The sequence below is a fragment of the Athene cunicularia genome, assembly GCF_003259725.1.
Source record: "Athene cunicularia isolate RWA chromosome 21 unlocalized genomic scaffold, athCun1 chr21_part1, whole genome shotgun sequence".
NCBI classification, from domain to species: domain Eukaryota; kingdom Metazoa; phylum Chordata; class Aves; order Strigiformes; family Strigidae; genus Athene; species Athene cunicularia.
The window spans coordinates 3,992,944-4,006,688 of NW_020799127.1; the positions used below are offsets into that span (position 1 = coordinate 3,992,944).

Genomic DNA, 13,745 nt, shown 5'->3' on the forward strand with positions numbered 1-13,745 from the left:
AGTAGTTTTAACCTAGAAGGCCAACACTTTTATTTTGCAAAATAGATTTTACTAAGCAAGGCAGTAATTGTTAATTAAAGAACAAACATGAAAACCATCAACCTCTCATTTAGTCTTCATCTCTGTCTCTTTTCCAAAAATAAAACACAACTTCCACTGAACCAAAGCTCTTTACACTCTGCTGTGTTGACCCAAACCACTTATGTCTTTCTATGTAGCCACAGAATATGGTTGCTTACCAAAGACATTATCTAATGTCACTTACCACATTGCTGGAAAGCAAATCCAGAGTGAAAGAGAAACATTGCACAAGAAGTAAGAAGGGGATGTTGTCTCTACAGTACACAAGCAGACACACACTCACTCTATCTTGTTCTAAGCACACTGGAGTAAAACTACAGGATGTAGGGCAGACCTGGAAATTAGGAACTTCTGTTCAATGTTCTGGTCGGACAGAGAAGATTCTTTCCTACCCATGGTGCAGGATCACCAGTGCACAGAAATCACTACACTGGGACTATGACAGTAATGCCAGCTGGCCGATGCTGAGAGAATCCCTTTGCTGAAATGTGCTTAGTTCCCTCACTTCAGAAAGTCCAAAATACACATACACGATGAAAATTATCTTGTTTCTAGCAGTTTGAGATCCACTGCTAAAAACTAGTTTTTCTTGCTTGCCACTTTTTGACTATACATTTTCATGTTAAGTGTCTGCATTTCTCAAATATACTAATGGCAGTGCCAGTAAGAACAGAGATGCCTCACCAATTTGGAACTAGTATAACATCATGCTCTCAGACTACAGTGTGAAAGTAGTGAGGAAGATAATTACCTTGTAGAGCTGGTGGAATCCAAAGGCAATTCCTGCCATTATGATAGCCAAAGCCCCATAATCTCTCCATCTGGAGCCAGGTGGACCTAAAGGCCAAAATCAAGAAATAATCAGTCAGAACTGCAGGTGATAACATCTGCATACACCCATTTTATCAGAGAAAAGAGTAATGAATAATGCCAGTTTTGCTGCTTCTTAGCAGGCTCAGATTTACTGAGCAGGGGGCATTAAGATGCTGGTAGTCCCTCAGGTGCAGTGTGCAGGCTTCTGGCCCTAGGACACGGAAACATCTGTCCAGACCTCTAGCACTGATACTGGCCTTGCACAAAGTGTCAAAGGGAGACAAATCACAGCAGCAGTTAGAAAAGTTCCATCAAGCTGTTTTGCCCTACTCTTTCCTTGCAGAAGGCACTCTGAACCCTATTGCAGTTTCCCCAGACAACCAACCGTCTGTGGTGTTAGTACTAGCTAAGGTTAACTCATATCTGAATACCAATCGTTCTCCACTATCATAATTTTTGAAAATGGGGACAAAGCCAGAGACCCAGAAGACTGCAGAAAAAAAGAAAGAAGAAAGTGTTTTGAGAAAGAAGAGAAATCTAGCAGGGCAATAAATAGGTTTATGAACACCATGTCAGCAATTACTGACCATTTCAATAAGGAAGGATCCAGTGTCTTTGAAGCCTTAGTTACGAATAGGGAGCAAAGCACACATAAACAGCAGAGAGAAAATATGCAATTAAATATCTACAGAGAGAGGTAAAGAAGTAGATAAAAGCTTGAGATATTTAACATACAGTTCTGCACAGAAGGTTAGAGACTCCGCAGAGCAAAGCACAGATACGGTATGCTGTGCTCCTTCAAGCAGAATCAGAACATACCTGTAGTTTTCCACCAGCTTTATCCTTTCCCCTCCCTCGCAGTTCCCTTAACAAATCTCGTACTGCCCCCGGTTTTCTTTAATAATAAAGAGGATGCAGAGTGATCTTTCCTAAAGTTCAGTGGCAGGATGTGGGCAGAACTGATGAGGTGGAGGCCGGTATACAGTCTCCAAACAGACAGATCCAAATTGACACGTGACCTACAGTGTCTCAGAAATGCATTCTGTTCTCCAAAGTTTCAATTCAGGCTTTCAAAGGGAGACTTAACTGGCTGAAATGACTGAAAGTGTCTCCTTTCTGCTTTGTTCACCTAGTGCCATTTTTCCTGTTGCTGAGATCTACAGGCCTTTCATTGCCTGAGTTACTCCTAATCCCAGCCCTCAGGCCCTACACACAGGCACTGACTGTCAAATACTCACTGCATCTTACTACCTTTTAGGACACAGCTCCTCAAATTATCCACTGGCTAGAAATCCCAACAAATTAAAGCAGCTCTGTCAGAACTGGTGAATAGTGTCACCAGTAGTATTTTGGGTTGCTGCAGTTGCAGTTTTGGAGCTTAAGCACATGATCAAATTATCATAACTTTTTAACTTAATGAGTTAACACACGTCAGCTAAGCTGCAGTAACTGGCTGTGTACATGTCAGGATTTAAAATGATCTCTGGCTAATGTTGCTGCAAACCCTAGTCATCCATCCCACTTTTCCTTCCTTACTCCACTCCTACTGGCATTTCTGTCTCTCCATTATCCAGTTCTCTGCCCTGAACTTGTGATTAAAAATATCCTTCCGTGACAAGAACTTGTGTTCCAGGCTGAACAGCCTATTGTAGAGGGTTAACGCATCTCAGATGAGTCTGTGGGTCCAACCGCGCCCCGTCCATGGCAGTCCTTGACTGCCTGCCCCTACCTACCTCCCAGTCACAGTGACCTCTGAGCAGAAAGGAGAGGCACCTGTAGGACTCTGTCCGTTTTGCCCTTTCACCTCACTCATCTCTCCCTCCATCCCTGTAATGCTTGAGCTAAGAACATTTTATTGCCCCCTGGTTTTCATTATTAATGAAAAGGGACCAGAATGATCTTTCCTAAAGTTCAGAGAGTCTATAAAGACAAGAAGCTGAAATGCCATTTTACTCGTTTTAGAGATGTGTGAAATAATTCTGTCTTGTGGAAAAAAAAAAAAAAAAAAAAAAAAAAAAAGTGAGTGAGTGAGGGATGCAGTAAAGGCTCTGCATTGACCACATCAACTTTACAATGTTATGAAGAATGTCACAGCTCTGCCTAAAATCCCCATTCAGTCTTCCTTTTTTCTGCAATACTCTAATCTAAAACATGGGGTGGAGAGAGGGTTAGAAGTTTCTCAGCTGTAACCTCAGTGCTCACACTGACTTCTTTGCATATCCTCAATTTCCCCACTTGTAAAACTGGAGTATATTCAGAGAAAATGAAAACACACTACTAGCCCGGTTACTCTTCGGTTTATGCACTGGGGAAGTAACAAACCATTCCACGTAAGAGACACTCAAAAGGCAAACGGAAGGGACACAGACATTTTATCCATCTGTAAGTCTCTATTTTCTATAAGCATATTTAATTTTCACTGCAGCAACTGTAAATTGCATTTTCAGAGTAAACACTTACTATTTTTAAGATCCTCATTCATCTCAGAATTAACTTTCCTGACATCAATTAATTAGGCCTTGTGCATCCAAGTAAGGTCAGCCTCACTAGTATCCACACTTAAATCTATAGAAACTGGGGTTGGAAGAGGTGATTTTCCATGAGCAAACAGTGAACTCATGGAGAGGAGTTGGGGGAAAAAAAGAGTTTGGATTCTAGTTACCGTTTTTAATTGTTAGAGAAAACAGTCTGTATTCTACAGCCTCCCACATAATGAAGACACAGGGGTGGGAGAAGAAGATCCAAACGGCAAGAAAAACAGTCACTGGAGCTGATTTTTAAGCAGGTGTAAAATCTGCACAAAACCCCATAAATGGAGACCATAAATACCATGGGGAAGAACACAGACAATACCTGGATGATAAACATGCAGCTTTGCACACCTTGCTCAGAAACTCCCCTGAGTTTGCTTGTAATTATAAGGGTTAGAAAGGTAAAAAAAAAAATAAATATATAAACCCAATTAATCATTTAAATATATAAAGTCAGATTTTTGTCCTCATTGCTGGATTAGTATATTTCATAACGCCAACAGCAGACAGCCCTGGTTTTTTACTGGGGGTTCATTTTAGAGCATGTTTAAACTAGTCAGATTGAGTGATGCTTCCAGCAACTAATCGCATGTCAAATAAAAGATATTTTATGTAATAAATTACTGCTACAAGTAATTCAAATGTCATTTATCAGTTTTATTATCAGTCAGGCAAAGTCTTGTTTCTCTATATTAATCAAATTCAAGCTTTTTTTAAGCTTTTTTTTTTTTTGAAGCAGTTTTGACACCTCTTGGCAAAAGTACAAACTGGAGGGAAGGAATTACTCCTCCAGAACAGGAGGAAAAATAGTAGGGATGGTATTGAGCTAAAATACAGCGTCTAGAAACTTAACTCTTGTCTCTTCCTCCCAAAAGCTATTATTGTTTCTCTTAAACCAAACCCAGGAGGAGTTTGGCATACGAGAAATATGCCACTCTGAAGGCTTACAAATACGCTTCTTTCTTGTCAACTCTTCAAGAATAAGAGAGTACTTACATAGGTAACTGCTATTTCCAACAAAACATTAGAACATGAAGTAATGCCCACACTAAAAGGAAGTATTTAAGTGGTATGAATGATTTCCTGAAACTTTAAAAATCGGGACAGACTGAGCTGACTGACAACAGCAGAAGATTAAGCAAGTAAAATCAAAAGGTGTGCATAGGATTTATTGCTCTGACACACGAGTGAACGTTTTGCACTGGAGTTGATGGCAAGATGACCAAGTCGTCCGTTTCCTCCATTCCTGCGGGATAAACTCTCAAGATGGTTCTGAAGCCCTCCTGAACTTCTGTACTCTTAACCCACAGTTTTAACATACTTTTTAAACGTGAAGCAGCAACACCTTCTGGGGAGGGGGACAGAGAGCAATTGGGCTTCTTAAGACACTAGCTGGTGCTTTTCAGCACAGTACCCTAACTGTTTCTCCTTTTTGCTCTGTGGGGGGTAATTCTTTTTCTCTAGATTTGTGATTTTGTGTGGAGGTGTCAAAACTACTCTAAAAAACATTAAAATGAACCAAATATCAAACACAAAGTGTCTCACAGTCTTCAAGACCTACACTCCAGCAGATCAGATGCTGCTTCACACAAAACTCAGATGTCTTCTTTGGGGAAGGTAAATATAGCTCATAAACTTTTTCAGTATAAGCTCTTCCAGTATGAGTTGTTCCCATCAACGAGTCAACTTATACATTCAGCAGTCTACCTATCCTTTAGATATATACTTTTGAACTTCAAACCTTGAAACATTCCAACACTAGTGTCATGAGTACTCTGTAAGAAGATAAGCATAACAGATAGACATAAGTAGTATCTATCTTTCTCTCTACGTGACAACCTCTGGCAAATATGTGAAAGATAAATTGACTTAGTAAACTATCACAGAAACAACTGTCCTCGAGCAGATTTAGACCAATTCAGAGATATTCATTACAGGATTAGCAACCAACTGATGAAATAACCTACAGCAAACAAGGCACCTTGAAAGAGCACTGAGCCACTGCACAGTCTCATCCATCAGCTCTAGAGAAATTCACAAATTCTCTTTGCAGTTCTGATACCACGGAAAACACTTAAGAGGAAGACACAAAGATGGATCCATCATTAACAACACCAGAACTACACCAGTCAAAGACTAGAATAGGGCACAGACGATACCTAATTAAAATAACTATTTTTGTCAAATAAATGCCATGTATATTTAACTATTTATTCTTTTTATACATCCATTTAGAAGTTAAGCTTAAATAGAAGGTCTACAAAGAATGGCTAAGGAGAGGAGGAACAATAACTAATGAACCTATTGTCACTATTTCCCTGATTCTGGGGGTTGCTAAAAAGGACTGGCTCACAGGCAAAAGCTTCTGATTCGAATTATTCAAAAAGCACCAATCAGATCACAAAGCCAGAGCACCAGTTTACAATACAACCCCTAAAGAAGCTTTACTTTGGTGGTATTTTTATTCACCTTTGGTTTCTGAGATTCTGTAATGCTCAGATACATTCAGACTTCTCTTTGAAACTGTTACTGGGAACATTTTGATGTTTAAATACTAGTTCAGATTCTTACCTAGCAAGAAGAAATTGGGAGCTGGTGCTTTGAGGAAAGCCACAATAGTAAAAGCTAAAAAAAACAGTGATAAAGCTGCAAGGGTTAACAGTGATGACAATGTTTTCCAGTTTGAATTGCATACTTCTTTCCTGCCCTACTCATACTAGTGAACACTATAAAATAAGGGAAGATTAACTCTTCCAACACTGGGCTGTGATAAGAGTTAGCTGAATGAGCAACAGATAGCACTAAGAGGGATCTGGCACCGTTTCTCCATCAAGAGTGCAGATTTTGCTTTTCTGGCATTTTCTGTGGAACAGAAATTGAGGCAGGAGGCAGAATTGAGTCCTGAAGTTCACCAGCACACCCAATACGACAGTTAAAAATATTCCAGTTCTGAGCCCAACTCCACCACAAATGTTTTTCTTCCCAAACTGTGCCAAGCCAGAGTATTTAAAAACTCAGAAAGTAAGTCTAGTACTGTCTCTAGCAATAGCAAAAATATGCCATAAACTAATAAACACAGTCCTAAGTGACTGTTGCCTTGGTCAATATGTGACCTAGAGGTGTTTAGGAACAGTATAAAAATCCTGTTCTTAATACTTGGCAGGTAAGTGAAGTGATTTTCAAACTGCCAGACACACATGTGAGCTGAACAGCTTCTTTTGATGGATTTTTAATGGTGTGTACTTTGGTTTTTATTGTTTGGAGCTTAGATACTTTTTTGCGAGGTTTGTTTTAAAATGCAAATATATATGTAAATTTTGAGTCTACACAGATTATGTTGGGACTTTAAAAATTCTTTGAGAGTGTATTTTGTAGACAAAATCATACAATCACATCCACACAGTCCACAGAATTTCTGCTGTCACCCCTCAGATTATTTAAGATTGAAGAGAGAAAGCTTTTTAAAATTAAGGATCCATATTAACTGTTCATTATTATCTGTAACCTGATGGCACTCTTAAAACTCCCTCATACTGGGGGTCCATTGTGTCAGACCTTAAACTCACACACAGAAGTCACAGACTAAATCCTAAAGACCTTATATTCTAGCAGAAGAAAATATACCTCTTTCAAGTAACTGTTTGAGGTATTAACTGTCAGAGTTCAAGGAGCATCTGGACAACTCTCTTAGTCATATGGGTTAGTTTTAGGTAGTCCTGTGAGGAGCAGGGGGTTGGACTCCATGATCTTTATGGGTTCCTTCCAATTTGAGATATTCTATGATTCTATGAACTGGTTGGTTGCCTGACTAGTTAAGAAAACAAATCCTCTAACTAAAATACAAAATTCTGTGGTGATGTCCAACAGCTTATTGAACAGAGTCCAATGTTGCCATAACTAAAGATGTAATAGTGTTGTACTTTCACATCACCTTCTATCTAGGAATCTATCAGCTCTATCATACATTAATGATCTAAATATTAGAAAACCCTACTGATGAAGGAAGCATAACCCTAAGTTTTAGAAGGGAAGACTGAGTCGTCTGTTGGCTAAATGCTTTTTTCAAGTCATTATAGTGGGTCAGAATCTAATTTGTATTGACCACACATCTTCAGGTCAAGAGGTGTCACAGGCCAGTATGTATGATGTTTGTTTGTAGACGATGATCATTTGTATCTCATTTTCCTTGAGTAATGTGATCTTGCATCAACAAGCATGAAGCACATGCAAAATAACATTTTGGTGTCCAATTCTGGCAAAAAGTGTGGCATTAGTTGAACTGAAACCTGGGATCTTGGCACAGAAATCTGTGAAAATGCTGCAGAAATCACTGCAGAAAGCAACGGAACCAGCTGTTTTTCAAAGTGTTACTTACTATGCACCACAGGGTGAGCGGGCTGAGTTGGCAGCAGCTGTGTAGGAGGACCTGGGGACTGTGGCTCATCCGTGCTCGTGCCCGACTGCTGGAAGGCCAGGTCAATCTCTTCATCTGTCAGGCCTGGGGGAGCAGAGGAAATGAAATCAGTTTAGCACCTTTACCCACTTGATGCACGCATAATTAAATTCTCAAGCCAGGCAGAACCCTTTCAAGCTGCAAAGAATTTTGGCACTGACTTGAGCAGTAATGCCTCCCCAATTTTGGATTCACTGGAATGTCTCCCTCTCTCTTTCTCTGTTGCAATTTAACCTTAAGCGACAGAATATTAGCCTCAACGCTGCTTCCAAATGTGGCTCATTCAATTTCCTTAATTTATCCTTGAGTTTATTGCTGCTTTTGAAGTAGCTTTCTATTGCAATTCTCCATTCTTCCCCCGAAAAAAAGATACCATCAACTGCAAATGTGGCTCATTTTAATCTGTAATGGTGTAAAAAAAAAAAAGAGGGGAAAAAACTAACAATAATGCATGAAAACAGACAGGGAAACAAAAAACTAATTATTGGGTTAGACGACTAATTAGTCTAGATCGTTTCCGAAGACGGGAATAATTTGCTTTATTTTATGACAAATGCAGAAATAAAAAGAAAAAATCAGGACTGACTGTGATTAGTATGAATGGGACACAGAATGTAAGGAGGAAATAAAACTATAACAAAACAGATCAAAACAAGGCCAAGCCCAAACTTTCAGCTTAGCATTGCCCCGGCCTATTGCTGCATGATTAGATTGCCCTAGGGCAGCCTGGTTTTTATTTCACACAGAGCTGTAGTAACACTGCACACATGGTACATGTTGGTGCAGTCACTCCTGCCATCAGGAAATGCCCAGATGACCATCTGTAATTGGCCACAACATACGGAAAGGATTTGGCCAACAAGGGGGAAAAGAAAAGCAGCTAAAGGATTCACGATGACCAGCATCTGTGAAGATGCAAGCACAGCTGGATTATTTTTTCCAAGAGGAGAAAACATCCTCTAGAAAAAGAATTTAGTATTCAGATGGCAACCATGATGTGGGGCCTGGAGAGCTGTGTATTATTTGTTATGTTATTCTCCTGCACAGAAGCAGATAGAAAGCCAGTGTCCCTGCTATGAGGAACATGTGAAGTGATTTGGGACCTTTTACTATACATGCAGCATGTATGCAAAAACGTTTGGAAAGGAGAATATAGATTTGAGCAAAGAGCTTTAGAAGAAAAGAGACAGAGACCACTTTATTCTCACACAGTTGTAGGAACTGAGCACAGTGAGGAGAATGGTATGGATATGACAGCAGTGGGGAAAAATGGGGGAATACTTTTTCTCCATCACCTCCATTCAAGATCCATGAAGTAGTGCTGGTAGATTAAATCCCTGAACTTACTTAAAACACTTGGCTTTTTAACATTACAGGGAGACACAGTATAGAAAATGGTCTGGTTTCTGGGCATATTACCTAAGTTTTGAGAAATTTTTTTCAGGATCTCAAACTTCACTGCATACTGCGGGTCTAGACAGAATAATCTGTAGCACAAACAGTATTGCCAGAAATAAATACACAAGTCTGTCTCAGAACTGTTATTTAATATTGTAAAGCACTAACACAGTGCTTCTGGTATTCAGAAGGCTTTATGACTATTAAAAGACCTTCTCCCTATTCCTGTGAGTACATGAGACACTGTGAGTTCCTGTGAGATACTATTCTATCTACTCTACAGTGCAGATACTGAGGCACAGAGAAGTCAGGTGATTTTTCTAACATAACAGAATGTTTTCAGAGTCAGAAACAGTATCAGAAATCTGTTTCTGGTCTCTGGTCCTGCAATCTGACAAAATCACCCCTTTATTTCTATTTGATGAAGCCTCAAACAGTAAGGAACCAAAACCACACATAACAGTATGGAACAAGACTTGCAGTGAGAGTAATAAAAGACACACGAACACAACTCAGCCTACTGTTCTAGTCACAAAAGTAGTATTTATGGTGTCTAATCCATGTTAAAAAGTGAAGTCCTAATCAGAAAGAAACTATATGAACCAGCTCCTAATTATCCAACGTAGGAGAAAGCATAAACAGATGCCAACACTGCAGATCACTAGCAACTACGGAATTTCATAAAGATGGAGACATCATCTGCTGGCCGCAAATGTAGCTCCCACTAGAATAGGGCATTTTGTTCTATTTCCATACAAAGATAGCAAATCTAATAATATTTAATGCTTAGAAACATAAAGAAGTTATGTAGGATCCTTAATTCATTCTACAAAAAGAGAAGGAAACAATGCTTTTGGTTTCCTAACCATAATGCCCCTTCTATTATCATCCTGTTAGAGAAAAAAAAAAACTAAAATCTTTTGCAGATAAAATGCACATCTAGGATTATTCTGATCTTGCCAAGTAGGGACACTCAAGTATCACTGTTACCATTAAAACCCTGCTGTACTGTGAAAAAAAAGCTGATGTGAATGATAGAATGATTGGAAACCTTTTGCATTTGAGTTCACATTTGAATCCTGTGCAAAGTAGTGCAAATTAAAATTCCCTGGACTATTCTGCTGCCTTGTGAAGTGGTCTTGTTCATGGTACTAGTGGCATTATACAAAAGAACATCACAACTACATCCCTTCTTAATTATCAGAGAACACTGGGAGTGCCATCACCCTGGAACACCTCCTTTTTATTCATCCAAACAAGATGTTTTTAAGGCTCTATGATCTTGGCCTCCAAGCATCAAGGCAATAATCTCCCAGATCTGATTCCTTAAAGCATATATATGGAGTAAGTCTGCACTGCAACTAGTCATCTGTGGATTCAGAAATATACCTGTCGTCTTCATGGTTGTCATTTCTCACTCACACTAACAAAAATGTACAAGATATTCTAAGACTGTCCTCAGGCAATTATAACTAAGTCATCAAAATTCCCCTTGGAATGAATATTTTTCAGACTCACCACCTACACACATGTATGCACACAGTGTGAGTTTTCTATGCCCCAAACTATTCAACCTCAATATATTAATTACACAGAAAAGTGGGAATTTCTAAACCAGATCAAAGCATTATCTGTTCCAATATCTCACCTTGCTTTATTTTATGACAGTCCTTCTATCACTGCATTATATAAAAAACTATCCACAGTCCATTCATTGCTCTAATCTAGCAGGAAGTTGATAACCCAAAAATAATACCACTTCCCTTGGATGCAAAAGCAATGTCATAAGAACTGGAGCTTTGTGTCTAATATAACTCTCAAATTGGTATGTCAAGAAAATCACCTCAGTTTAACAGGAGAATTGCTCTAAATCCACTTTCTCAACACTTGGGAAAACAAACGTTTTAGTTCTTCTGGAGTTGCAGCAAGATCAAGACCATGCAGAATGCAAAAGGTTAAAAGGAACAATAAAGGAAACTGCCAATTGTAAGTGAATTATATTTGGCTTTGAAAGCTGAGCCACGGCTATATTATAAAAGGCATCTCTTTGCGTTGTTTACCATCACCCTGACTAATGCAGACCTTTTTTTTTGTTTTAAATAATCTCATGCAAATTAGACACACACTTCCTTCCAGTTGATTGCTATCTGCAAGGAATAATCTAACCGCAGAGGGTACTGAGCAAGGACTGAGCTGAGGAGAAGGATGCAAGGAAACTGTCTTCATAGCCCTACAGAATGCAAACCTATTCCCTTCCCCCAGCCATCCATTTCATTCCTCTACAGCACCACAGCCATTGCAAAGAATTAGTCATAATTTTCACAAAGCTTTAAAATTTCCTTTTCAGGCTTCAGGGTGTTGATTTGAATAATCCAGCACCCATGATTGTTTTGCACTCAAAGGTTCCTGCTGACCCTCTTTTGTGATTGTCACTGCTGCCACTCAATTCTCAGGGATCGCTCAGCCTCTGCAAATTGTAGTCAAACACAAAATCAGAGCAAGTCAGAGGATAAAATGGGTTGTCACAAACATCTCTTGGTGCCTGCACCTCGGGTACTGTATAAAAAGCTCCTCTGCCCAAGAACTTTTAAGACCTGACTGTCTGTTTAGGCCCTTTTATAATACCTACTACTATTTAATACAAGGACCTCATGTACATCAGAATATTGCTCCTCTTATGACCACGCTGAAGTAGAGGAGTACTTAGAGGAGTACTGTTACCCATATTTTACAGATGAGGAAGAAGTGAGACGTACAGCTATGAGAAGTGCTCCAAGGTCAGAACTGAATCTCTCGACAGTCAGAAAATAAAACTCAGGAGATGTGAGTCCCAATCTGTTGTTTTACTATAAATCCATTCTTCTCTATTTTCTGGATGAAACACAGTAGCAATAATTGCAATGCAAAACCCTTGCATGAGCCTAACTAGATGAGACACTAAGTCTTCTTCTCCTTCTCTGACACAGGCTCTGACATTTCAGTGACAACCCTTTTTCCCATTCCATCCACTGAGGATAACTTTTTCTTCGTTATATCCCTCCTTGCATTGCTCAATCCAGTAATTCATGCAAGATTTTCACAACCTGAAGGCAACATTAGTTTTAGGGAGAAGATTTCTGGTTAGGAAGAAATTAAGAATTCTGCCATAATAGGGCGAGGTGGTGGAAAGAATTAAGCTCCTTTTGTGGGTTTCCAAAGCCAGCTTTACTACCACTCTGAGAGACCACCCTGGAACAATCATCACAGCTACCCTTTTGCAGGGACAAAAGGCAGGGGAGGGGTATGGGGTGCAGGGTGCTATCTGTTGCTTTCTTCACGCATGCACACACTTTCTATTAAGAAGAAAACAAAATAGAACTGGACAAATTGTTTAGCTACAACAAACTATATGACTACCCAAAGTTAGTGAGAGGTATCATATGACTAAAAGGAAGAGCTACTGGTAGACACCCTGAAACGACATTACGCTCCTGTTCCTGGAAGCCACTGAGTCAACTCTGCTCAGAAAGAACACGGCCACATTTTAAAAGAATCATCATAAAAACCTTCTGGGATCTGATCCAGACTAATGATTCCACCTGTTCAGTCAGTTACATGCAGTGCTGGATGAGTCTTTTATCAAATGTTTGTCCCATATCCTACTCTGTGCTTAGCTGAACACATTTCAGAAAGGTCATAAAGGCAAAGTCTCCTGATTCATTTTCTTTCACGCACCTTAGTTCATGGGGCATTCATGAGGTTGAGCCCAGCCCCAATATTTTAACAAAACCTAAGGTCTCAGAAACATCACTCTGATTTTTTTTAGCCTTCATTTACATTAAGACACTGTATTCAAATGTAAACATCCTGCTGCTGCCCTTCCAGCTCAAACTGTCCGTAAAGGAACCCAAACATCAAAGGAAAAATTACTGGTCTCAACAGTCAGGCCAAAAAATGCAGAAATAAAAAGTAATTTGAAAAGTTACTGAAAGGGCTTTGAATTCTTACAGCTTTATTCATCGAGGAGACTGTTAATTATGCAATTGCAGTCTTTAAGGAACATTATATACTTTAACCCATCAGGGTGACTAAGCAACAATCAACTGATAAAGGTGCTCTAACCTCAGTTGCACAGCACTAAAATAAGGAAGGAAAACCTGACTGACAGTACACTGCTAAGAATCACAGTGAGCCAACCAGGAAGGAAAAGGTTAAAATAAAAAGTATTTTGGCATAACAAATATAAATAAATAAATAAATCTGGCAGCAGTTTCTCTTCCTGGCCAAGCTTTTTGGAGTCTATAATAAAATGAAGTGTAATGGAGGAGAGGAGGGCAATGTCAGAGGGTGAGGGTTTGGGAGAGAGGTTGTTAAGTATCTCCCTCTCCTCAGCTGTGTTTACTCCATTTACAGGACCCCAGGTGATTGATAGACAGACAAAAGCAAAGCAAGCAGATAGTAACCCCCCTCTGGGAGCATCAGTAAAGGGG

General features: G+C 39.4%; 1 protein-coding gene across 1 annotated transcript in view; it reads right to left on the minus strand.

Moving 5' to 3' along the window:
- The window catches only part of PEX14 (peroxisomal biogenesis factor 14), a 74,806-nt gene that overhangs the window by 10,393 nt on the left and 50,668 nt on the right, over positions 1–13,745 (minus strand). Inside the window, exons 4-5 of the mRNA XM_026862826.1 lie at positions 7,801–7,923; positions 833–918 (exon numbers count right to left, since the gene is read on the minus strand). Coding sequence (XP_026718627.1) covers positions 833–918; positions 7,801–7,923 — 209 coding nt within the window. The remainder of the gene's footprint in view (positions 1–832; positions 919–7,800; positions 7,924–13,745) is intronic.